At 42.3% G+C, this 25,351-nt stretch overlaps 1 protein-coding gene and 1 pseudogene across 10 annotated transcripts in view; both read left to right on the top strand.

Moving 5' to 3' along the window:
• WAC (WW domain containing adaptor with coiled-coil) overlaps positions 1–6,446 on the top strand; it is a 91,046-nt gene extending 84,600 nt beyond the window's left edge. For 8 of the 10 annotated variants that reach the window (XM_010381403.2, XM_030941456.1, XM_030941460.1 and 5 more), the window contains 4 exons: positions 68–186; positions 1,680–1,869; positions 3,134–3,261; positions 4,997–6,446. In XM_010381403.2, the coding sequence (XP_010379705.2) occupies positions 68–186; positions 1,680–1,869; positions 3,134–3,261; positions 4,997–5,066 (507 nt within the window). In that variant the 3' untranslated portion in view covers positions 5,067–6,446. The remainder of the gene's footprint in view (positions 1–67; positions 187–1,679; positions 1,870–3,133; positions 3,262–4,996) is intronic. The other 2 variants (XM_030941458.1, XM_030941452.1) reach the window with 1 other exon arrangement.
• Positions 6,447–22,318: 15,872 nt separating this feature from the next.
• LOC104676564 lies at positions 22,319–22,612 on the top strand (annotated as a pseudogene).
• Positions 22,613–25,351: the final 2,739 nt, after the last annotated feature.

The raw sequence follows: 25,351 nt of genomic DNA, 5'->3' as shown, positions 1-25,351 counted from the left end.
CCTAGATTTTGGGGGGAGAGATGTGGATTAGATTTGGAGACCATCTCACCAGATTTTGACATTTCAGGTTAGTACTCCAGTAGTTAAACAAGGACCAGTGTCACAGTCAGCCACACAGCAGCCTGTAACTGCTGACAAGCAGCAAGGTCATGAACCTGTCTCTCCTCGAAGTCTTCAGCGCTCAAGGTAGGTCGATATTGTATATTGAGACCACATTGTTTTGTTTAATGATAGTATACTGGTATATTGCATTGTTTGAATATGTATCTGTAAAATATAACAACTTTAAACTCCATGAATACTCTAAAGTAGGCTTACACGTTGTAAAATTTACAAAGACAAACCTGTATACAAGAGGTAGGTTATTGTCTCTAATAGTAAAGCCCGGGTTATTTTGAAGAAAGTGGCTCTTTAAAATTTTACACAGTGGAATATGATGGGGTAAAGAATTGTGATACTTGTACCAGAAAGGCACATGATTTTACAATATTTGTTGGAATTACATTGCTTTGTAACCTCCTCATAGCAGTTTTGGTTTGAGTATATTGATGAAAGCCAAAGTCTCCTATCTAAAACTTGGGCCGATGTTTCCCGTGTATGTCAGGCTTTCCCAGTAGCTTAACTGTGACCCTATACAGATGACTTTTAGATAGTTCTATACTGCTGTATTGTGTTAGCACTTTTCTCTGTTCATTAACAACACAACTTTAAATGACATTTGTTGAATGAATGGTTTTCATTTGATTGATTTTCCTATTTTTTATTTCATGCTATGAGGTAGCAAAATAATTGAACTGTTGTTTTTATTGTTGTTTTCTAAACAAGCATTTCAGAACTTATACCTCCAAATGAGAGTTGTTCCCTTCAAACTAATCACCTTGGGAAGCTGTCTACTTACTCCAGCAATGTTGCCATTGCTCAGAACATTTTTGGGAAATTCTTCTTTTAAATTGTTTTTAGAGGCTGCAGTATTATTTTAAATATCCTCAGTGATGAAAACTCTTCATCCTTTGGGAGATTTAGTTTTTGGAAATAACTGAAATTCATTCAGAGCCAAGTCTGGTGAAGCAGGTAGGAGATCAACTTGGGTGATTAAATTTTTTGGTTCTCGCCACCATATCCCCAACCCTGGCCCAAACCATTCAGTTTTAAAAGAAGATAAACAATCTCAGTGTTATTTTTTTGGTTTGTTTTGCCACTATGCTTGCTCAGTGCTATCCAACAAAATGTTTGTATTTTGCTTCACATTATTTCACCCTCTGATTCAGCAGTTCTGACGTTGAACAAAGGCAATATATATTTTCCCCTTACCTAGATGTATATGAGACAGTCTTCAGATGTGCATTATATCTATAGCTGTTAAAATGTGACTGTTTTTTAGTTATATTCTTATTAGTGTTTGTGGTACACCAAGTTAACAGGTTCTGCTCTCAGATTTGGAGAGTATGGTTTACATTAGACTCTGACAGTCGTGTTAAGAAGGCTTTTTCCCCCTAAAGTGTTTTGAGGAATAACATACTTTGGATTGTTAATTCTCTTTATTTGACGTTAAAATAACAAGTTTTTCTTAGGAATTTGGATATCTTTAAGTTAATAAAAGGTGCTAACATGCAGTTTCTAGGATAAGGATACCCAGAAACTACTTCTAAACATACTACACATTCAATTCTGTTTTCTAGTAGCCAGAGAAGTCCATCACCTGGTCCCAATCATACTTCTAATAGTAGTAATGCATCAAATGCAACAGTTGTACCACAGAATTCTTCTGCCCGATCCACGTGTTCATTAACGCCTGCACTAGCAGCACACTTCAGTGAAAATCTCATAAAACACGTTCAAGGATGGCCTGCAGATCATGCAGAGAAGCAGGTATGTTAATGTACAGCCTAGATTTTACCTTTGGGTGATAGCAAAACAACTTAATCAACTTCTAGAAAATCCAGTGTAGACCACTGAATTCAAGCAATACTTAAAATAATAAATCTCTAACTTTGTAGTCATTTTAAAAATATTTGACATATAAGGTAACTTTTTTGGTTTTACAAAATATTTTAACATAATTATAGCCACTGTTGTCAAGTACTCAGCAGTTAGCTCAGTGCTTAGTGCCTTATATTTATTTTCTCTATTTCTTAAAACAGCTAAGCAGTGTAGATAGAGTTTTCTCATTTTGCCATTGAAGTCCTTAAGACCAAATAGTCAATAAAACCTTGATCCCAAGGTCACCCCATTTAACACAGTGATGTGGCTCAAAGCCAGTGTACTTTTTCCACTCAGCTGCTCTGATAGTTTCAGAATCCCATTAGCACCGTTAATCTACTGGCCAAGTGCAGTGGCTCATACCTGTAATCCCAACACTTTGGGAGGCCGAGGCAAGTGGATCACTTGAGGCCAGCCAGGAGTTCGAGACCAGCTTGGCCAACATTGGTGAATCTCCATCTCTAACCATAAGTACAAAAATTAGCCAGGCGTGGTGGCATGCACCTGTAATTCCAGCTACTCGGGAGCCTGAGGCACCAGGATTACTTGAACCCAGGAGGCAGAAGTTGCAGTGAGCCGAGATTGTGCCACTGCCCTCCTGCCTGGGTGACAGAGTGAGACTCTGTCGTCCCCCCCACAAAAAATGTTTTATTTTGCTTTGGGATGAGACATCTTAGGACATTCCAGTTATTGTCGATTTGCCTCTTTTTATCAGATAACTGACCATCTGGGGTGTTCGAAAGTTTACAGAGAATATGTTGTGTGTCTTACAATAGAGAAGAGTATAGTGAGGCCCTTGAATCAATATCTAATTCCTGAACTTGCAGAAATGACAGTCTCTTTGGCTGACCCAGCATCTTTTATTAACCACAAATTATGTGTCCTTCTTTCTTAGTGCTGTATTAGCTTCAGATTGGAAATCCTATTTTCTCCAACTTGGAAGAGAAATACTAAAATAAGTACCTTCCACCCTTATAGACAGTTTCTTAAAAGAAATTAATTTTCCCCATTAGATTCACCAACATTTTTGTGTATTTAAGGGAGAAGGATTATTCTCTAACCTTAAATATAAAATTTTACTCAAAAATGTAATGTTTTATTTTGTGTATGTTAATGTTTATATTTTATGTTTTGTTCATTTCTTTAATTACAGGCATCAAGATTACGTGAAGAAGCGCATAACATGGGAACTATTCACATGTCAGAAATTTGTACTGAATTAAAAAATTTAAGATCTTTAGTCCGAGTTTGTGAAATTCAAGCAACTTTGCGAGAGCAAAGGTAAGTCTTTCACTGAAATACATTTTTATGTTGCTCAGGATTATGATTCTTAAATCGAACTAAAGAATTTAAATTACTTATGAAATGTAAAGTTCTCCTTGATACATTGATCACATTCTATCACTGCATTTTCATAAGTTATTAATATTCCTCGTGACGGATAAAGCCTGTCGATTTTCTCTTAACCCATGATGAATGCTTCATTAGTCTTTTCTCATAACTCCATAAGCTGCAATAATATATTAAAAATGAAATATTGACCACAACTACTTATGAATGTCCTCTCTTGCTGAGGGTGTTTCCATTGAAATTTCAGATTATGTGTCCTTGCATCATCAATAGATCTCTTGAAAAGTGTAGAAAGAATTTGTCCAGCACGTTTAGTGTATCTGCTGTCTCAGTATTTTTCACCTGAACTCTTGTGTCGCATTTCTTGATCTAGGGTTTCACTCAAGTAGAATATCTACGTCACAATAATAATAGCATAGGTGTTTTTTTTTAATGCCTATTACAGAATTGAGTACAGACTTGGCAGTGGCTTTATGTCCTGTCTGTGCAAGTCACAGAGTTACAGGTAGAGTTAATCTTGTCAAGAAACCATAAATATTTAGTAAATACCAAATGGAGTTTATAGTACAACTTGAAAAAGTAAGTTTATTTACAGTTACTAAAATATCTAGAGGTACTCTTTGAGTAACAACTTGGGTTCTTGTACTCTCAGATTGCTCTGAAAGTAATTCTAACATAAACTTCATTTTGGCTTGTTACATCATTCTACTTTTAGGAATTCGTCATTGCATCTTAGGAAACAGTATATACAGTCAAATATCAAGCCAGCCTGATTATGCCTAATTCATGTCTACAGGCAATAAATATTATAGTTCCCAGAAGAGAGGAGTAAAAACAGGAAATATTTTTACATTCATGGGAATCTGGGTAACTGTGGGGTTTGTGTGTTTCAATTTTTGGTTTTTGGCTTCATTTTTATGTACCTACATCTACATTGAGAATTGCTCTTCTAAATGATTAATCTCTTACACCTGGTTAATTCTACTCTTTACTATATAGTGGGCCAGAAAACATGCAGTATAGGTTTATTTCATGTATAATAGCTACTGCTTTCTTTGTGATGATACGGTTTATAAAGTAATAAATTTTAAGTCTATATAGCCAAAGGAATTATTAAGAAATTGTTAGAAAAGGCCAGGCGCGGTGGCTCACGCCTGTAACCCCAGCACTTTGGGGAGGCTAAGGCAGGTGAATCACCTGAGGTCAGGAGTTCAAGACCAGCCTGGCCAACATGTTGAAATCCTGTCTCTACTAAAAATACAAAAAATAGCCGTGCGTGGTGGTGTGTGCCTGTAATCCCAGCTACTCGGGAGGCTGAGGCAGGGAGAATTGCTTGAACCCAGGAGGCGGAGGTTGCAGTGAGCCAAGATCGTGCCACTGCACTCCAGCCTGGGCGACAGAGCAAGACTCTGTCTCAAAATAAATAAATAAATAAATAATTAGAAAACTAAAACATCCGTTCACCATCCTGATACTTTAATAGATATTATGTATTAAATATTTACTTTGTCTTAACTATAAACTAATTTATAGTTAAATTATAAAAAAATTTTGCCTTAATTAGAAATCACTTGTTTTGTTTTAAAAAATTGTAATTATAAAAGTTTGGGTTTTCAGTAATATTTGTATATATACACAGATTCTAATGTCTGCTTTTATTTTTCAGGATACTATTTTTGAGACAACAAATTAAGGAACTTGAAAAGCTAAAAAATCAGAATTCCTTCATGGTGTGAAGATGTGAATAATTGCACATGGTTTTGAGAACAGGAACTGTAAATCTGTTGCCCAATCTTAACATTTTTGAGCTGCATTTAAGTAGACTTTGGACCGTTAAGCTGGGCAAAGGAAATGACAAGGGGACGGGGTCTGTGAGAGTCAATTCAGGGGAAAGATACAAGATTGATTTGTAAAACCCTTGAAATGTAGATTTCTTGTAGATGTATCCTTCACGTTGTAAATATGTTTTGTAGAGTGAAGCCATGGGAAGCCATGTGTAACAGAGCTTAGACATCCAAAACTAATCAATGCTGAGGTGGCTAAATACCTAGCCTTTTACATGTAAACCTGTCTGCAAAATTAGCTTTTTTAAAAAAAAAAAAATTGGGGGGGTTAATTTATCATTCAGAAATCTTGCATTTTCAAAAATTCAGTGCAAGCGCCAGGCGATCTGTGTCTAAGGATACGATTTTTGAACCATATGGGCAGTGTACAAAATATGAAACAACTGTTTCCACACTTGCACCTGATCAAGAGCAGTGCTTCTCCATTTGTTTTGCAGAGAAATGTTTTTCATTTCCCGTGTGTTCCATTTCCCTCTGAAATTCTGATTTTATCCATTTTTTTAAGGCTCTTCTTTATCTCCTTTCTTAAGGCACTGTTGCTATGGCACTTTTCTATAACCTTTTCATTCCTGTGTACAGTAGCTTAAAATTGCAGTGATTGAGCATAACCTACTTGTTTGTATAAATTATTGAAATCCATTTGCACCCCGTAAGAATGGACTTAAAAGTACTGCTGGACAGGCATGTGTGCTTAAAGTACATTGATTGCTCAAATATAAAGAAATGGCCCAATGAACATGGTTGTGGGAGGGGAAAGAGGAAACAGAGCTAGTCAGATGTGAATTGTATCTGTTGTAATAAACATGTTAAAACAAACAAAAATTGTTATTTTTCTTTTCCTTCGGTCAATGCACATTAGAATTTGAACTACCTGGGGATTCTTTATCTGAACTGTTCTTGTTGAATATTTATACTTTATTGAAACAATTCCTTAAGGGAGGTTTTGTTTAAAACGTATTCACAGGAGATTGTGTATAAAATATTTAATGAAATAAGAAATTCAACAAGAATGATTAAGTCACTTCCCAAGTGGTTGTCATTTGTTAAACCCTGGTTTACCTGTCTTGCTATTACATTTCATTTGGAAGGATGTTTGTGTTGTAGCTAACTGTTCAAGTCTGGTGCTGACTGCTGTTCTTAGCCATCACAAAACGCTAAATTTGTGTAATTGGAGCTTCCTGCTGTTATCTGAAAATAGCAGGAAAGCGCAGCTTTGTATATTGTTTCCTAAAGTATATTAAAATAAAAAAAGAAACTATTGCTACTATAAAATTACCTGACTTTTTTTTTCCTTTGCTAAAATATTAGTCACATGGCCTTAGCTTCACACTGCCAGTAATGTATCAAATCACAAGGGTTTCTGCATGAAAAAAAAATACTTAATCACCCACAAAAAATCTTTTACCCTCAAAATCTTGCCATCTGATTTAGAAAGGTGTTTTTTCTTCCTTTCTTTCTTTTTTTTTTTTTTTTTAAATAGGTTTAGAGTGTTCTGGTGATTTTTTTTGTTTTTGTTTTTGTTTTTGTTTTTTCTGAAGGGGCAGATATGTGCTTCCAAAACTGCCAGCACCAAGGGCTTATTTTTTATGTTAGACATCAGTGTCAATGTTACTACATTCTCAGATGCTAACATAAATTTTGAAATTGTTCTTGTGCTTTAAGCATATATTTAAAGTATGGAAGTTAAATGTTGAGGCTTTTCAGTAACTCAAAAAGTTAACTGTAAGTGATAGTGTTGGTGTTTTCTAAAATACAAAAATGTTCCAGTGTAATTAAAAGGAATTAAAATCTTATACTGGAAGCTGATATTTTCCTGTAATTTAAGAGTACTTTTTAAATGTAAGACAAATGTCATTAATTTCTTGTCATGTTCATACCTCTGTGATATTGTTAACATCTGCTGAATTGAATTAGTGCATGTAAATGAAACCCCAAATAGCTGTGTTAAGCTAGAAACCTTACTGTATCTTTTCTGGAAGGAAGTGAGCAGCTTGTTGGAATAGGCAAATGTTTCCTGATCAGATGGCAATGTGATTTAGGTCAATTTGAATTTGATTTGCTAATAGTCTACTGGTCTGTGTAGCTATGTTTTTTTGTTTTTTTTTTTTTAAAGTTTACATCCCTAAATGTATTAGTCACATACATTTAGGAGAAAACGCCTAATTTGACATTTCTTAGTAGTGAATTATTATTACTATTATTATTGTTTTTTGAGACAGAGTTTCGCTCTTGTTGCCCAGGCTGGAGTGCAATGGCGTGATCTCGGCTCACCGCAACCTCCGCCTCCTGGGTTCAAGCGATTCTCCTGTCTCAGCATTCCAAGTAGCTGGGATTACAGGCATGTACCACCACGCCTGGCTAATACTGTATTTTTAGTAGAGACGGGGTTTCTCCATGTTGGTCAGGCTGGTCTCGAACTCAGGCGATCTGCCTGCCTTGGCCTCCCAAAGTGCTGGGATTACAGGCATGAGCCACTGCGCCCAGCCAGTAGTGAATTTTTAAACACAGAAAACAAGGTTTTGTGGAAATATTTTAAATGTTGCACCTTAATACAGACATGGTATCCAGCTCCTAACCTTAACTAAGGAATAGGAATAACTGTTAAGCATAATGTTCTGGACTGGAATATTCCTTATCTAGTTGGCCATGGATTTGAGCATGTACCTTGGTTCAGATAATTAGAAATACTGAATAGCCTCTAGGGAACTTCTTGAGTGGCTTTTTTTTTCCTCCCGTTTTGAAAGATTAGTAGTCTCTAGTCAAACTTATAAAATGTTGTGGTATTGTAACAATATATTTGATGAAAGAAGGTAGAGACTCCCTTGAAGATCCAGCTTTCCTACGCTTTTTATTTTTCTAACTTGTCTAACCTGATTGTAAAGCGACTGTGATTCCAGACTAAAAACATGTTTCAGCCCTGTTTCAAGACATTATGCTTCTTTTAACAGCCCAAATGAGTAGTTTTATTTTTCTTCTAAATCTTATGGTTTCACACTTGTAAAATCTTGGGAAGGAGGTTCCTAAAACTTTGCCAGGAATTGTTACCCATTTCCAAAACAGTTTATTATGTTCAAAAACCACCGTATCTTTGAGGGACTGTTTTAAAGGGGAGAGGGCAATGCGGGAAATAATTCACTCTGCGCACCGGAACTATTGTAGTTCAGGACTTCCAGCTACTGTATTTAGATGTTGGGATTGAATATACAGATTTCTTTTCAATACCTGTAAATACAGCTATATTCTTGTATTTGTACGGGAGTGTACAAAATGACACTGAAAAGTAATAAATATGTTTTGACTATATTGTGCAGTTATTTCAGAACTGTTTTGAAAGTCTTAGAATGCATAATTTGTATTTGAGTAAGGAAATCTAAAATACAGATTACTGCTAAAATTTTAATCAGTCGGTGTGTTTCAATAGTCTCTGAAACATTTTAGTGAAAATTGTGGCATAAAGTTGGGACTCTAGGTCCTGCTCTAATTTGCGGTACTCTCCTTTTCCTGATCATGACCTTTGATAGTGCCCTGATGTGCAGCCTGCCTGGATGATCTCATCCAGGCTCTTGGCTCTGAAAATCCCATTCATGTGCTACTTTATACTTTGCAACCAGATTATCTCCAGCCCTGATATCTTTGAGTTCCCAAAAACAGTCCACTTAGATGCTTTCCTTAACACGGCATGTGCTTCAAAAAGAACTCATGGTTTGTGCTTAGATTATTGTCGTCTTTTCAGTTTTTTAGTGATTGACACTGTCATTGTTAAAAGTTGCCCAAAACCCAAATCAAGTCATCCTTTATTTTTTCCTAACACTCCATATTTAATCCATCAAGACCCACAAGCTGTCTTTGAAAATGTTTCCTTAATGTTTACCTCTCTAGTCCAATCCACGATCATTGAACCAAATCCCTGCCACAATCTCCTAACCTTTCTGCTTCTACTCAGATCTTCCAAGGTTCACTCCACCCCACCTCCACACATACACAACCTGTTCTCCAGCCAGCAGAGTGAAATGTAGACGCCAGGCCGTTCTGTACGTAATCCTGCAATGCTTCACACTCAGAACAAAACCCAGAGCTCATTACCATGGCTTGCACGTTCAAGCCCCTGATTATTACGTTTTCATCACTGCAGTCTCTTGCGGGTTTGCATTTCTTCTGCCTAGAAAGCTCGTGATAGAAATTGGTACAGCTTGCTGCCCCTTTATCAGTCTCCTTAAAGAGGCTTTTCCTGGGCCAGTTACGGTGGCTTACCCTTGGAATCCTAGCACTTGGGAGGTCAAGGTGGAAGGATTGCTTTGAGCTCGAGTTCGAGACCAGCCTTAGTGAGACTTTTTTTGGGGTTTTCTTTGCCTTTCTTGATGGCTCAGACCATCTAAAAGCACCCTCCATCACTCTTCACTGACGTTTTCTTCAAAACAACACCAGATGTGTTGAGTGAATTGTGAATGTTTATAAAGGGCTTTGGACAGAATCCGAACCTGTGAAGATGTAAAAGGGTTAATGAATTTTTTTTTCTTCGTTTTGATTTTGGTCCCCTCACCTTGAGAGATGGAAAAGGAACAGCAAGTAGCGTTAAAAAAAAAAAAAAAAAAAAAAAGATTGCAATTGGTCACCAAAACCTAACTGCAAACCTGTCGTAAATTGTTGGCATTAATGAAATGGAGTCTCTAAGCAAGGGTAACCAACTGAACCAGTAATCATAGCCTCTTAGGAACACATTTTAGGGGTAAAGCCAATGAGAAATGAGATGATGCTTCTGATGTGACAATCTTGGGGAGATGGGACTGGTAGGAAGTGACCCTGCTTCTAGAGCCAGGATTGGGTGAGGCATGGGAGTTGGAGATAGTCCTGGTTTCACTAGGTAGGACTGAAACTGGTTCAGAAGATGCCTTGATATCCAACCAGCCCCTTTTGGCTTTTAGAACAGGAACCAGGCACTCATCACATTCTAAGCTGTGTCACTAATAGAACATCTGTACTACCCATATCCATCTTAAAGGTAAAAGGCTAGGATATAAGAATTGCCTGCCTTTGCAATGGATGGGAAGATTAAGATTGAACAGGCACTTCATGCCATTGTTTTCCCCATAAATGAGCTTCCTTTTTTAAGATGCCTTCTGTTAATTGCCCAATTTGGTCAGCGTATGTGTGCTAGTATGAACTGTTTCTTACACGTTTAGGTAGTTCAAGGGCTTTATCTTGGGACAACAACGTATGGACAGTGATTTTTGTCATTTTTGTGTCTTATGTATCCCCATCACCTAGAAGAATCAACACATGTTGGAGAATCAACAGATACTTGTCAAGAAGTCTTTTAAAGTTCACGTTTTGCCCCACATTTTGATGCCTTAACATTTTATTACCTTTATGAAATAAAAATGTTAAAGTGATAAACTGAAAATACTACCATGGTTGGTGAGGGCTCTCACTTTTAAAATGTCAGAGTAGTTTCAGGCTCCACTTGTATCTGTTTCACAAGCACAAGAGTTCCAAAGATACTATCTAAAATACAGTGGTATGAAAAAAATGCTCAATACCATTAATCAGGGAAATGGAAATCAAAACCACGAGATATCAACTCCACTTTTGACTATTACCAGATGAAAAATAACATGCTGGCAAGGATTGGAGAAAAGGGAACTCAATCACTGTTGGTGGGAATGTGATGCTAGTACAGCCATTATGGAGGGCAGTATGGAGTTTCCTTAAGAAACTACAAATAGGGCCAGGCACAGTGGTGCATGGCTGTAATCCCAGCTACTCCGGAGGCTAAGGCAAGAGAATCACTTGAACCCGGGAGGTGGAGATTGCAATGGGCTAAGATCACACAACTGCACTCCAGCCTGGGCGAAACAGCAAGGCACTGTCTTAAACAAACAAACAAATAAAAAACACTACAAATAGAATGACCATATTATCCAGCAATTCCATTAGTAGCATTTCCTATACCTAAAGAAAAGCATATGTCAAAGAGATACCTGCAACCCCATGTTTACTGCAGCAAGCACTATTCACAATAGCCAAGATAGGGAATCAAGTGTCTTATCAGTGGATGGATAAAAGTGTGGTATGTATACACAATGGAATACTATTTGGCCGTTAAGAAAATGAAAGGCTGTCATTCCCTGGAGAACATTATGTTAAGTGAAATAAGCCAGGAACAGAAAGATACATACTTCTCATATGCAGAACCTAAACAAGTTGATATCATAGAAATAGAAAGTGGTTACTAGAGGCTGGGAAGGGGAGAGAGAATAGGGAGAAATTGATTAATTGGTTAAAGGATATAAAATTACAGCTAGATGGGAGAAATAAATATTCTATAGCACTGTAGGCTGTCTAGTTAAACTAATTTATATATATATATTTTTTTTTAATTTTTTATTTTTTTTAGATGGAGTCTCATTCTGTTGCCCAGGCTGGAGTACAGCCTGGGCTCACTGCAACCTCTGCTTCCCAGGTTCAAGCTCACTGCAACCATCTCAGCTCATTGCACCTGCACCTCCCAGGTTCAAGCAATTCTCCTGCCTCAGCCTCCTGAGTAGCCAGGATTACAGGTACACGCCATTATGCCCAGCTAAATTTTTGTGTTTTTATAGAGATGGAGTTTCACCGTGTTGGTCAGGCTGGTCTTGAACTCCTGACCTCAGGTGATACACCCGCCTTGGCCTACCAAAGTACTGGGATTACAGGTGTGAGCAACCGCGCCCAGCCGAGGGTCCTCTTTTAAATGTGCAAAAAACTGTTTCCAATTTGAACACAGTGTGAATTGCCTTTAAGAAATCTCACAGGTATGAGGTCATAATGGTGGAGCCCTGCAGGCAGCCCTGGGACAAAAAGATGCAGATCTGGGGAAAGAGAGGCTTCATTACAAAATCCTTTTCACTGCTTTCCTCAGTGGGGTTTCCATTATGTGAACGAATTGCAAAATTTTTTCAATATTTACTTTGGTTAAATGCATGTCTCCCAGAAGAATTTGTCAGATGACTGGAGCGATTAACTTCAGAAATGGTGGCACTCTCTGGTTCCCACAATCCTGGTGAGATCTTTTCATTCTACTTCTTCCACACACGCCCATTCCCCTCTGCCCCAACCCCTCAAGACAAGATATCAACTAGCATTTTGGGAACTTTAATCGAATCTCTTCACCTATTGTTATTTTCCAGGTGGGCTTTGCTAGGAGCTAGCATTTCCTGCTTTAGTGTAAAAACAGAAAAGTGTTAGAAAAGCTGCTGGTAGAGAATGAAGGTGAGAACCTAGGAAGAGAAATGTGTCTGTGTCCAGCACTAGAGGAAGGAACTGAGCTGTTTCCATGTAGTTGAACCAGGAAAGAGGAAAACTGTGCCTGGGGACAAGGTCAGCGCAAACTGCAGAGCAAATGCCAAGCCTTTGCATTGATGCCTTGGCGGCCATTCATCATGGGGACCCCCTTGTCTGCATCCTCTCTGCTTCCAAAGAATCACTGATGGTGGTCATAACAGGAAGTTCTTGCTGCAAATCACTCTGGTGAATTGCATTTAATGCCGTGTAAAGTTTACCATGTTTTGTTTAGTTGGGGCCACTGAGCTTCTCAGGCAGGGGAAGACTGCGTATCTCCAAGAAGGTTTAATGCTACCATTGAGGTTCTTGGCTGGAATCCATCCTACATCATTCAGCTTGCTTGTTAGCACCATGCAGCACCTAGGAGTCCCACTCATATGGAAGGGCACTCATGTCAGCTTTCCTAAGTGTGGATGTTTGACATTCCAGCTCTTTCCTCTCTCCTCACTCAACAGTGATGCTGTGACTTCTTATTTTGAAAAATATCAAACCTATAAAAAGTTGAAAGAACTTATACAGTGAGCACCTACTCGTATATTCCCCATTGAGATTCAGTGATTAACATGGTCCTATTTCTCTGTCTCTGTATGCTCTCTTGTTTGAACCATTTGAAAGCCAACTGCAGACATGGTGGGACGTATCCCTGCACACTTTAGTGTGACTCTCCTAAGAATAAGGCTGTTATCCTACATAACTATAATAGGCTGGGCATGGTGGCTCACACCTGTAATCACAGCATTTTGGGAGGCCAAAGCAGGCAGATCACTTGAGGTCAGGAGTTCGAGACCAGACTGGGCAACATGGCAAAACCCTGCCTCTACTGAAAATACAAAAATTAGCCAGGCGTGGCGGTGCATGCCTGTAGTCCCCGCCACTCGCGAGACTGAGGCACAAGAATCGCTTGAACCTGGGAGGTGGAGGTTGCAGTGAGCCGAGATCGCCCCATTGCATTCCAGCCTGGGTGACAGAGCGAGACTGTCTCAAAAAAAAAAAAAAAAAAAAAAAAAAAAAAAAAAAAAAATACTGTCATCACAAAAGCAAACACAATTTGATGGAATTTGGGGATAGGAATAATTAGAGAAATACCCCTATGGCGGTCAAAGCAGAGTAGGCTTCACGTTCTATTGTGCAAGCAGGCTTTTCCACTTACTCCTTACAAACATACTTAAATGTTTTACAATAAGCATGTTCTTTTGGAGTCAGAACGAAAAAAATACAAAACATTTTAAAGCAGCGGTCAGGACCGCTGGGTCTCAGCCATGTCTGTGGTGGTCACTGGGCTTGTCATGGGCCTTCAACACCAGGTGGCGGTGTTGGGCTACATTCAGCAAGCCAGTGCTAACCGGTGAGAAGCCTCCCTGGGAAACTAGGGATGGGGCAAGAGAAGGGTGGTTGCACTTTCAAAAATAAATGTCAGAACTTCAGGTAAACCCCTAAAGACATAGGAAGTGGGAAATGACAGAGAACTTATCTTAATGAACATACCTCTTTTGGGGGAAGATGTTCTGTACATTGTCTCAGGAGGTGATCTACTGAATTCAAACCCTCATTCTGTCCCCTCCTAGTTGACTTGCCACAGACAAGCAACTTGACCCAGAGAACGCTGCGTTTTGTTTTATCCTATGTGGGATGACTGGCAGGGATATGGGTGACGAAAGCCCTGAGCACAGGGCCTGACACTGCAAGTGCATACAACGTGCTGGCTACTTAACTACGATGACTCACTTCTCTCCACAACTGAGCCACTGCTGGCTTTGTCCTCTCGAAAACCTCTTCTGCCTCTGCTCTAGTCACCTTACTTGCAGAGCTACCTGGGTAGGGGTGGACAGTGGCTTCTTTTGCAGAGTCAGGGAGGTGGACAGCACCCACATGTTGAGCGCAGGACTGCGTCACAGGCTGCAAGCACAGGAGAGTTCTCCATTGGCCTCCAGAGTCCGTCCTGTAGCATAAGTGTACTTATACCTGATGGACAGAGAATCTTGATTTTGGGTTCAGAATACATTGGCACAAAGCCACCCTAGAATGGAAACATTCAGGCCCTCAGCTGGCTTTGCCAAGCTCTCTCTGGAGCATGCACAGTAGCTGCTTTGCTACATAGGACAGCATCAGCCTTCTCCTAAGAAGTAGGTTGGAGAGGACTCAGGTTCACTGGGTGGCTCATCCCAGCCGGCAAGCTGACCCAGAGCCCTCCCTGGCAGCTCTTGCCACTGCCCACCTCCACCCTACGTTGCACCGATTTCTTCTACCTGCTGCCGGTGTGTGCCCTCCCTTGTCACAGCTCCTCTCGCCCCTTTCTCCTGGGAATGCCTGCTTCTTCCTCTAGGTATCTGTACCCAGCATTGTTGAAGAGCTGTGCAAACGCCCCTTCTTAGTGCAGATCCACTCTGCTATCTCCAGCTGTTTCCTCTGCCTGGAATGATCCCCCAAGAGTCTCACATGATTGGTTCCTTCACACCTCCACCTCCTAGGTCTCGGCTGCAGTGCCTCTCCCCGGGGGACCTTCCCTTCCTAGTCTCACTGTCCTGTCACTCTGGGTATTTTCTTCTCTTTTCTTTTTTTTGATGGAGTTTTGCTCTGTCATCCAGGCTGGAGTGCAGTGGCACAATCTCGGCTCACTGCAACCTCCACCTCCCAGGTTCAAGCAATTCTGCCTCAGTCTCCCAAGTAGCTGGGACTACAGGCTCCCGCCACCATGCCCAGCTAATTTTTGTAATTTTAGTAGAGACGGGATTTCACCATGTTGTCCAGGCTGGTCTCCAACTCCCGACCTCAGGTGATCCGCCTGCCTCGGCCTGCCAAAGTGCTGAGATTACAGACGTGAGCCACCGTACCTGGCCCACTCTGTGTATTTTCTTCATGGCATGTGGCCCTCTCTAAGCTTACACTAATTTATCTGTGAGCATTAGGAAAGGTCATTTTATTTTTAATGTATTTATGATTTCTTTCCTGCGACTCGAATAATTAATAAACTCTCCAAGGGCAGGGACTTGGTCTTGTTCATTGACTGCTGGGTCCCCAGCACCTAGAGTAGGGCCTGGCACATGAGACATGCTCCATAGGCCGGACATAGTGGCTCACACCTGTCATCCCAGCACTTTGGGAGGCCAAGGTGGGAGGATTACTTGAGGCCAGGAGTTCAAGACCCTGTCTCTACCAAAATCAAAAATTATCTGGGCATAGTAGTACCCACCTGTAATCCCAGTTCCTTGGGAGGCTGAGGCAGGGGGATTGCTTGAGCCCTGGAGTCCGAGGCTGCAGTGAGTCATGACTGTGCCACTGCAGTCCAGCCTTGGTGACACAGCAAGAGCCGATCTCTAAAAAAAAGTGCTTGGTAAAAATTACTGAATGAATAAAGACCCCAGCTCCCAAACTGGAAGCAGTCATACACTCTGGCAAACTCTCTCTCGCTCTTTGTCTGAACCTCTCTCATCCTGTGGAAGCTGATAGCTCTGAGGCTCTTCTGTCCAGACAAGCTGGAAGTGAGATGCGAAACGGCAGCCCCAGCACACTCAGCTTTGTGTCCTTGAGAATGCTTGCCTTGTGTATCATTCCTTGGCTGTCTTTTGGCCTCAGGTTTATCATTTGGTGTTTATAAGAGTTTTCTGAGCTGGGGAGGATCCTCAAGGCTACCATTCTGGTGACCCTATGCACAAGCCATTTATATCTGCACTTATCCATGAGCAGTGGAAGCAGTCTAGACCGTGCCTAGGATATAGGAAAGGAATAAAGGAGCAAACTGTTTAGTAACATGGAAGCTGAAGGAAGCATCTGCCTACCCTATTCTAACCACTCTGAAAAACCCAAAGCCTTGTGGCTGGAAGGATCTACTTCCCATTCACTCTCATGGTGTAAGCCGACTTGGCTTCTATACCTCCATGCCATGGACTGGCTAAGGAGAAGGACATAGGGCTGCTGGGGGTGGAACAGGGTTAGCAGTGCAGGTGAGCAACAGCCCAAAGTGGACAGCGACTCTCTTTGTTTGTTTGTTTTGAGACAGGGTCTTGCTCTGTTGCCCAGGCTGGAGTGCAGTGAGATAATCATAGCTCACTGTAGCCTTGAACTCTTGGGCTCAAGTGGTTCTCCCACCTCAGCATCCTGAGTAGCTGGGACTACAGTTATGCACCATCATGCCCAGCTAATTTCTTAATTTTTTGTAGAGATGGGGTCTCACTCTATTGCCCAGGCTAGTCTGGAACTCCTAACCTCAAGCAGTGCTCCCACCTTGGACTCCTAAATACATGGGATTAGAGGTGTAAGCCACCATGCCCAGCTAACAGTGATCGATCTGTACAGGAAGATGGCAGCCAGAGGCTGACAGCAAGTGAGAGGGCAAGAGCCTGTACAGACTAGGAAAGGGGTTAGGTCATGGGTGAGGAGACCAAGGCTTAGTTCAACAACTATGAACACAATGGGCACCTAGTAGAGGGGCACAAAGGTTCCAGCTCACATGGAACTCACAGCATGGATTTGTGCAAAACTCTATTCTCAACAGAGCCTGGGTTGGAAGGCAGAGAAACTAAGAAAGGTGAGTGCCCTGAGAGGCTTGGGGACAAGCTGAAGCTCAGCTGGCACAGGAGGACCTGGGCTGGCTCTACATGTTGAGTTTATACTACAGGACAAGGTGGAATTAATCTCCAAAGTGAGCACCATGTTGTCAGCCAAGAAAATCAGTGAAAAGAAATGCAGTGGCCAGGAGTTCAAGACCAGCCTGGGCAGCATAGCAAGACCCCATCTCTACAAAGAAAATTTAAAAATTAGCAGGGCAAGGTGGTGCACCTATAGTCCACTCCAACTACTCTGGAGGCTGAGGTGGGAGGATTTCTTGAGCCCAGGAATGAAGCTGAGGTTACAGTGACAGTGAGCTGTAGTTGTGCCACTGCATTTCAGCCTGGGTGACCAAGCAAGACCCTGTCTCTCATTCTAAAAAAAAAAAAAGAAATTCAGGTGAACCTGAGTTCAAATGTCAATCCTGCTCATTTCTAGCTGTGAGACTGCACAAATCGGCTCTCAGAGTGCATATCAGTTCCTCTTGCCTCACCAGGAGATTGGGTGACCTTCTCTGGGCTTTTTTTTTGTTTGTTTGTTTGTTTGAGACAGGGTTTTGCTTTGTCACCCAGGCTGGAGTGCAGTGGCATGATCTGTGCTCACTGCAACCTCCCAGGCTAAAGCGACCCTCCTATCTCAGCCTCCTGAGTAGCTGGGATGACAGCTACTGTCATTTTTGTATTTTTGGTAAAGACAGGTTTCATCGTGTTACCCAGGCTGGTATTGAACTCCTGAGCTCAAGCGATCCATCCACCTCAACCCCTCAAAGTGCTCTGATTACAGGCATGAGCCACAGTGCCTAGCTGCGTAATCTTCTCTGAATGGTGGCTGTAAAAACTAAATGAGATCATGTAGGTAATGCCCCAGCCCATTTTGGCCCATAGAAAGTGCTCAAGAAATAATATTTATTATAGCTATGATACTTGGATGAAAAGCATGCATTAGTAAGACAGTAAAGTTTATATTTCTAAGGAGTTAGCAAAAATTAAAACAGAAAAACATGCGTAAAGAGACTGATGATGTTCATATGGGCCTGCTTAACTCTGAGCTTTGCTATTTTGCACAGATCACATAGAGGAATAAAAGGAAGCAGAATTCAGCTGGGAGAAGCCAAGTCTACTGAATGACACATCATTCTTCTCTTTGCCAGACAGATGCTAGTTAGTGGGTTGAGCACTCACCAGTGAGTAAATGCTCTTTTATCTCTGTAGAACTGCAAGCAATATTAATGACTGCTTTGTAACCAACGCCCAGGAACTTTTTTTTTTTTAACTTTAAGAGGAGGAAACTTGAAAAATCCTCCTGAGAGAAAAGGTAATATAAATTGATTCCACACTTAACACCTGAGAGTGTTTAATTTGAACCAGGAATGTGTGCATGTGTGTATTTGTGTGTGTGTACGTGCGTGTGTGTGTTTGGCTCTCTACTGCATCTTCATTTGTTGCTTTCTACAATTAGAAATCATGAAGAGGGGCTGGGAGCGGTGGCTCACGCCTGTAATCCCACCATTTTGGGAGGCCTAGGCGGGCGGATCGCCTGAGGTCAGGAGTTCGAGACCAGCCTGACCAACATGGAAAAACCCCATCTCTACTAAAATTACAAAATTAACCGGGCGTGGTGGTAGGTGCCTGTAATCCCAGGTACTCGGGAGTCTGAGGCAGGAGAATTACTTGAACCCGGGAGGCGGAGGTTGCAGTGAGCCGAGATGGCACCATTGCACTCCAGCCTGGGCAACAAAAGCGAAATCTGAAACTCCGTCTCAAAAAAAAAATAAAAAATAAAAAATAAAAATAAAGAGAAGTCATGAAGAGAATTAACATCATTAACTAGTCACTTGTTTTTGCATCAATGACTGTGTGTTAGGCCGTTCTTACTTTGCTGTAAAGAAAAACCTGATACTGGGTAACTTATCAAGAAAAGAGGTTTCACTGGCTCACGGTTCTGCAGACTGTATAGGAAGTGTGATGCCAGCATCTTCTCAACTTCTGGGAAGGCCTCACGAATCTTACAACCATGGCAGAAGGTGAAGGGGGGGCAGGCATGTCACACGGCAAAAGCAGGAGCAAATGAGATTGACAGTGGGGGCGGGGGGGGGGCCCACATACTTTTAAATGACCAGATCTCACATGAACTCAGAGCGAGAGCTCACTTGTCACCAAGGGGATAGCCCAAGCCATTCATGAAGAATCCACCTCCACAATCCAAACACCTCCCACCAGGCCCCACCTCCAACGTTGGGAATTAATTTCAACATGAGATTTGGGCCACGACAAATATCAAAACTATATCATACTGTTTCATGCACTACATTTATCTTTCAGCTTTCCATTCCAGGTCAGTTAATTTATGTAGCCAGGGCTACAAGACATGACTCACATAGGAACAGCTACCAAGCAAGCTAGTGGTGCCCAATCAATAGTAATGAGCCTCGGAAATGCTCAACCACCTTGTAATGGCAATTACAAACATGCTTCTTGGGCAAAAAAGGCAGATAAAAAGGTTCAATCATTTATCAAATACCCACCATATAATAATCTCTATAACCAAAAAAAGCCACAACCCCGTGGTGTTGTCATTCATCTGCCCAAGCAGTCATTGGGTGGTTGGGAGGTTAAGCCCGGATTTTACTGCCTATGTGTTCTCTGATATGGAGCCACATCAGAGAGGCTGCATTCAGGGAGTTCTCCTGCCCTTTCTCCTGTTTTCTTCCATCTTTGGGACGAGTTTAATTTCAGTCGTGCAATTATCTCTGAAATTCAGATGTACCTATGAATTAGGAGGAAGGAATATTTTCACAAGAGACTCTAGGACTCACAGGCAGGAGCACAAGCATGGTGGCTTCAATGCCCAGGTGACAAGGTGTCATGCCTATTCATAAAGAGAGACGGTCTTTTTGCTCATTCATTCAACGATTTTTTTTTGAGACAAAGTCTCGTTCTGTTGCCCAGGCTGGAGTTCAGTGGCGCGATCTTGGTTCACTGCAGTTCAAGATCAAACGATTCTCCTGCCTCAGCCTCTTGAGTAGCTGGGATTACAGGCATGGGCCACCACGCCTGGTTAATTTTTGTATTTTTAGTAGAGATGGACTTTTACCATGTTGTCCGGGCTGGTCTCGAACTCCTGACCTCAAGTGATCCGCCCGCTTTGACTTCCCAAAGTGCTGGGATTACAGGTATGAGCCACTGCACTCAGCCCATTCATTCAACAAATATTAATGGAGCAACTACTTATGTGCCAGAAACTGTCCTAGGTACTTAGGACACATCAGTGAACAACAGTAACAAACCCCTGCCATCATGAAACCCACAAGCTTCCACGGGGGGGATTAGACAATAAATGGTAAATATAATAGATAAGTAAATTATGTGGTCATTTAGGAGGTGGGAAGTGATATGGAGTGGAACAGATAAGAAAATCCAGATGTGCATGTTGCCAGAAGAACCAACTGCCATTTTAAATGGAGTGGTCAGAATAGACTTGGTTGAGAGGTGACACTGATGCCAAGAGTTGATTTGACCATTGCTAAGGGAGTGTCACGAAGAGGAAACTGCTTGGCACAGTGGCTCGTGCCTGTAATTCCAGCACTTTGGGAGGCCGAGGTGGGAGGATTACCTGAACCCAGGAGTTCAAGACCAGCCTGGGCAACACAGCAAGGCCCCATCTCTACAAAAACTTTTAAGAAAAAAAAAAAAAAATCAGCTAGGCATGCCTGTAGTCCTAGCTACTGAGGATGCTGAAGTGGGAGGATTGCTTGAGCCCAGGAGTTCGAGGATGCAGTGAGCTCAGATTGCACCACTGCTCTCCGGTGTGAGTGACAGAGGGAGATGCTGTCTCTAAAAATAAATATATAAACACATACATATATACATAAGAAGAAGAGACTGCTGGCACAAAGGTCCCCAGGTTAGAGCAGGACTACTAGTGTGTGGAGGAATGGAGTAACCAGTGTGGAGACAAGGAGGAGAGAAGGAGAGAAACGTAACAGGGCACACGTGCAGATGGTACAGGGCCTGCAGGCCTGGTAAGAACGTTGGCTTTCACCCTAAGCGACATGTGCCCATTGGAGGGTTTTGGTCATGGCAGTGACGTGATCTAACTTACATTTCCAAGGGCTGTGTCTTGAGAATGGATTGAATGGAGGGTGGTGGTGAGGAGAGAGGCAGGGATACCCTTCAGGAGACTACCGCCATAACCGAGGTACACCTGCTGGTAGCTTGGACCAGGGCAAGGCAGCAACATGGTGACAAGAGGCAGGGTCCTGGGAGACTTTAAAGACAGCTCAATAGAACTGCCTGATGAATGGGATGTATGGTTTCAGAGAAAGAGAGGAGTTGAGGATGACTCCAAGGTTTTTAGAAGAATAAAGTTGGCAGTGAGTGAGATGGGTGGTTGCCCAGTTCTGCACACGGTACCTCATAGCTTTGGTGCATTGGAGGCTGTGGATGGCACAGGTCGCTCTTGGCACCTTGCAGCACCGTGGGCTGTGGAGGGCAGCACAGCATCCATGAAGGGCCCAGTGATCCAACGGAGGGACCCTATTTCCACCTCTAGTCTTGGTATCCCTCAAGTCATTGGGAGGAGCAATGATGTTAGTCTTTCAGAGAAGCTCCTTTAGAAAATAACTGAGTGTGGCCAGGTGTGGTGGCTCACGCCTGTAATCCCAGCACTTTAGGAGGCTAAGGAGGGTGGATCACTTGATGTCAGGAGTTTGAGACCAGCCTGGCCAACATGGTGAAACCCGGTCTTTAGTAAAAATACAAAATTAGCCAGGCATGTTGGCAGGCGCCTGTAATCCCAGCTACACAGGAGGCTGAGGCAGGAGTCTTGCCTGAACCTGGGAGGTAGAGGTTGCAGTGAGCCAAGATTGTGCCACTGCACTCCAGCCTGGGCAACAGAGCAAGACTCTGTCTCAAAAAAAAAAAGGAAAGAAAAAAGAAAGTGACTGAGTGAGGTTTCAGAGAGCAGGGTCCAGCCTTAGACTGGAGATAACAGCGCCCAGGAAGCTGCAGGAGTGACATCCCAAGCGGCCCTGTTTGTGCCTGCAGGCCTGCAAGGACTCAGGGCGGTTCCGTGCAAGTGTGCACGGAGCAGGGTTTCTCTATCCAGGCATGCTACTGGGCTGTTCCGCTCAGGGGGTTTCTGCAACACCTGCCAAACACGCAAAACCAGGCTTGTGAAATAAGAAAGTAAGAACCCCGAGCAGTGTGAAGAACAAGAGGCGAGAACGACCCCCGGACAGACCAAACCCCGCGCGGGCTGCATCCCGCCTCCAGCACCTACGTCCCGCCGCCGTCGCCACCATGCCCAAGAGAAAGGCTGAAGGGGATGCTAAAGAAGATAAAGTCAAGGTGAAGGACGAATCACAGAGAAGATCCGCGAGGTTGTCTGCTAAACCTGCTCCTCCAAAGCCAGAGCCCAAGCCTAAAAAGGCCCCTGCAAAGAAGGGAGAGAAGGTACCCAACGGGAAAAAGGGAAAAGCTGATGCTGGCAAGGAGGGGACTAACCCTGCAGAAAACGGAGATGCCAAAACAGACCAGGCACAGAAAGCTCAAGGTGCTGGAGATGCCAAGTAAAGTGTGTGCGTTTTTGATAACTGTGTGCTTCTGGTGACTGTACAGTTTGAAATACTATTTTTTATCAAGTTTTATAAAAATGTAGAATTTTGTCTTACTTTTTTTTTTTTTTTTTTTTTTTTAAGCTATGTTGTTAGCACACAGAACACTTCATTGCTGTTTTTGGGGGAAGGGGCATATGTCACTAATAGAATGTCTCCAAAGCTGGATTGATGTGGGGAAAACACCTTTCGCTTCTGGTTTTGAGAGACTTCCTTTTGGTTCCCAGGAGGAGGGATTCCCTGACTTTGACACACATGGCCACCTTGGCACAAAAGCCTTGTGGTATGGAAAAACAAATTTGTTTTTATGTCCTCTTCTCCCTTTCCATCTTTCAGCATAGACTTAACTCCCTTAAGCCCGGGCTTCTGTTGGGACCTGACCCCTAGTCATTGGTTACCAGTGTGTCAGGCAATCTGGACTTTCCAGTGATGCCACTGAGATGGCACCTGTCAAAACAGCAGTGGTTGCCTTTCTAGATTGTGGATCTTCAGATAAATTCTGCCATTTTCATTTCACTTCCTGAAAGTCAGGGTCGGCTTGTGAAAAGTTGTTAAACAACATGCTAAATGTGAAATGTCAACTCTCACTCCAAACTTTCCCTGTTCAGAGCATCAGATGAAGACTTCTTTGGGTTTTGTAGTGGCTTTCTGATTTTTGGTAGTCCATTGAAGAAGGGGAGTTTGGAAGTTGTTGTATACTGTTAACGATTGTCTGCCCATGTCCTGCCTGAAATACCATGATTGTTTATGGAAAGTATCTTTAATAAAGCTGGATACAGTTTGGCTTGGAAAAAAAAGAAAAAAACAAAAGAAAGTAAGAACCCACCTTTGTTTTCTGAGCTCTTTTTCAGCCCTCCCTGTTAGACCCTAAAGTCACCTGTAAATCCAGTGAGGCTGACTGCTCTTATTTCTCAGGAATTCCTGAGTAGGGCAGAGCAGATGGGACTGTGCTTCTGTAGGTGCTGACCGCAGGCCTCCATCTCAGCTTAAAAGCCATGAGCACCTTGGGGAGGGCGACCCTACAGCCTGGTTTGCTTTGCAATGTTCTACTTATGTTTGTTGAACTGGCACCTCAAGTAACCCTAAATATCCCTCTCAAAAGTGTTCCTATGCTGGGTGAGGTGGCTCACGCCTATCATCCCAGCACTTTGGGAGGCTGAGGTGGGCAGATCACCTGAGGTCAGGAGTTCAAGACCAGCCTGACATGGTGAAACCCTGTCTCTACTAAAAATACAAAAATTAGCCAGAATGGTGGCACATACCTGTAAGCCGAGATCATGCCACTATACTCCAGCCTGGGTGACAGAGCAAGACTCTGTCTCAAGAAAAAAAAAAGGTCTCTGTTTGAATGATAAATTACATGGCCACTGTGAGGGTACTAGTACTGTATGTTACTGGCTGGGGACCCAGGGTCCTGGCCAGACACATGCGTCCTTGCCCATCCGGCTGCTAGCCTGAGCTGATCGCCAGCGAGGATTTCATTAATTGGAAGAAGATCTGAATTAAGCTGTGACTTGTCTTTGCTTCCAGAGGAATTAGTTTATTTATGAGATTAAACTAATCTGCACCTTCTGCTCCAAGGACTTAACTTAGAGTCAAACTAGCTGATTGTTATTTAGGTTGAACCAAGCCAACCTGTTCAGAAGGGCTGGGGAGAAGACGCGGGGAAACGCAGGGAATATAGCCTCTGCCAGGAGCATTGTGGACAAAACAGAGCTTTCTGTCTTAGGGGGAAAATGCAAAACCAAAATTGGACTTTTGGTAACTGCTCAGTCATTTCGTGTAGAAGGACCACAACTATTTTATTATGTTTTTTTTTTGAGAAGGAGTCTCACTCTGTCACCCAGGCTGGAGTGCAGTGGCCAGATCTCAGCTCACTGCAAACTCCGCCTCCCGGGTTTACGCCATTCTCCTGCCTCAGCCTCCCGAGTAGCTGGGACTACAGGCGCCCGCCACCACGCCTGGCTAGTTTTTTGTATTTTTTTAGTAGAGACGGGGTTTCACCGTGTTAGCCAGGATGGTCTCGATCTCCTGACCTCGTGATCCGCCCGCCTCGGCCTCCCAAAGTGCTGGGATTACAGGCTTGAGCCACCGCGCCCGGCCGGCTATTATGTTTTCATGAAATGTTTTTTTCAAAGTGGAAAGTTACCACCACTGCAACCACCCCCAATTTAAAGTTAACACATGCTCATTTAAAAAAAAAAAAAAAAAAAAGCCAGCTGCAGTGGTTCACACCTGTAATCCCAACACTTTGAGAGGCCAAGGCAGGAGGATCGTTTGAGCTCAGAAATTTGAGACCAGCCTGGAAAACATAATTAGACCCCATCTCTGCAAAAATAAAAAATTGGACATAGTGGTGCATGCCTTTAGTCCCAGCTACTCAGGAGGCTGAGGTGGGAGGATCACTTTAGCCTGGAGTTCGAGGCTAAAGTGAGCTATGATAGTGCCATTGAACTCTAGCCTGGGCAACAGAGCAGGATCCCTGTACCAACAAAGAAAAAAAACTGCTTGGAAAATATTGAAATGTAAGGAGGAAAATAAAATATCCTTTATTCTATTCAAGGATAACCACTGTTTATATATGTATGTATATACATACACACACACATATATCTCCAGATTTTTTTAATTAGTTAACTTATACAAACAAAATATATCTTTACAAAACTAGAATCATCCCATCCATATTGTTTTGTTA

The sequence above is a fragment of the Rhinopithecus roxellana genome, chromosome 11 (genome assembly GCF_007565055.1).
Source record: "Rhinopithecus roxellana isolate Shanxi Qingling chromosome 11, ASM756505v1, whole genome shotgun sequence".
Lineage (NCBI taxonomy): Eukaryota > Metazoa > Chordata > Mammalia > Primates > Cercopithecidae > Rhinopithecus > Rhinopithecus roxellana.
This window is presented reverse-complemented; position numbering and strand designations above follow the sequence as displayed.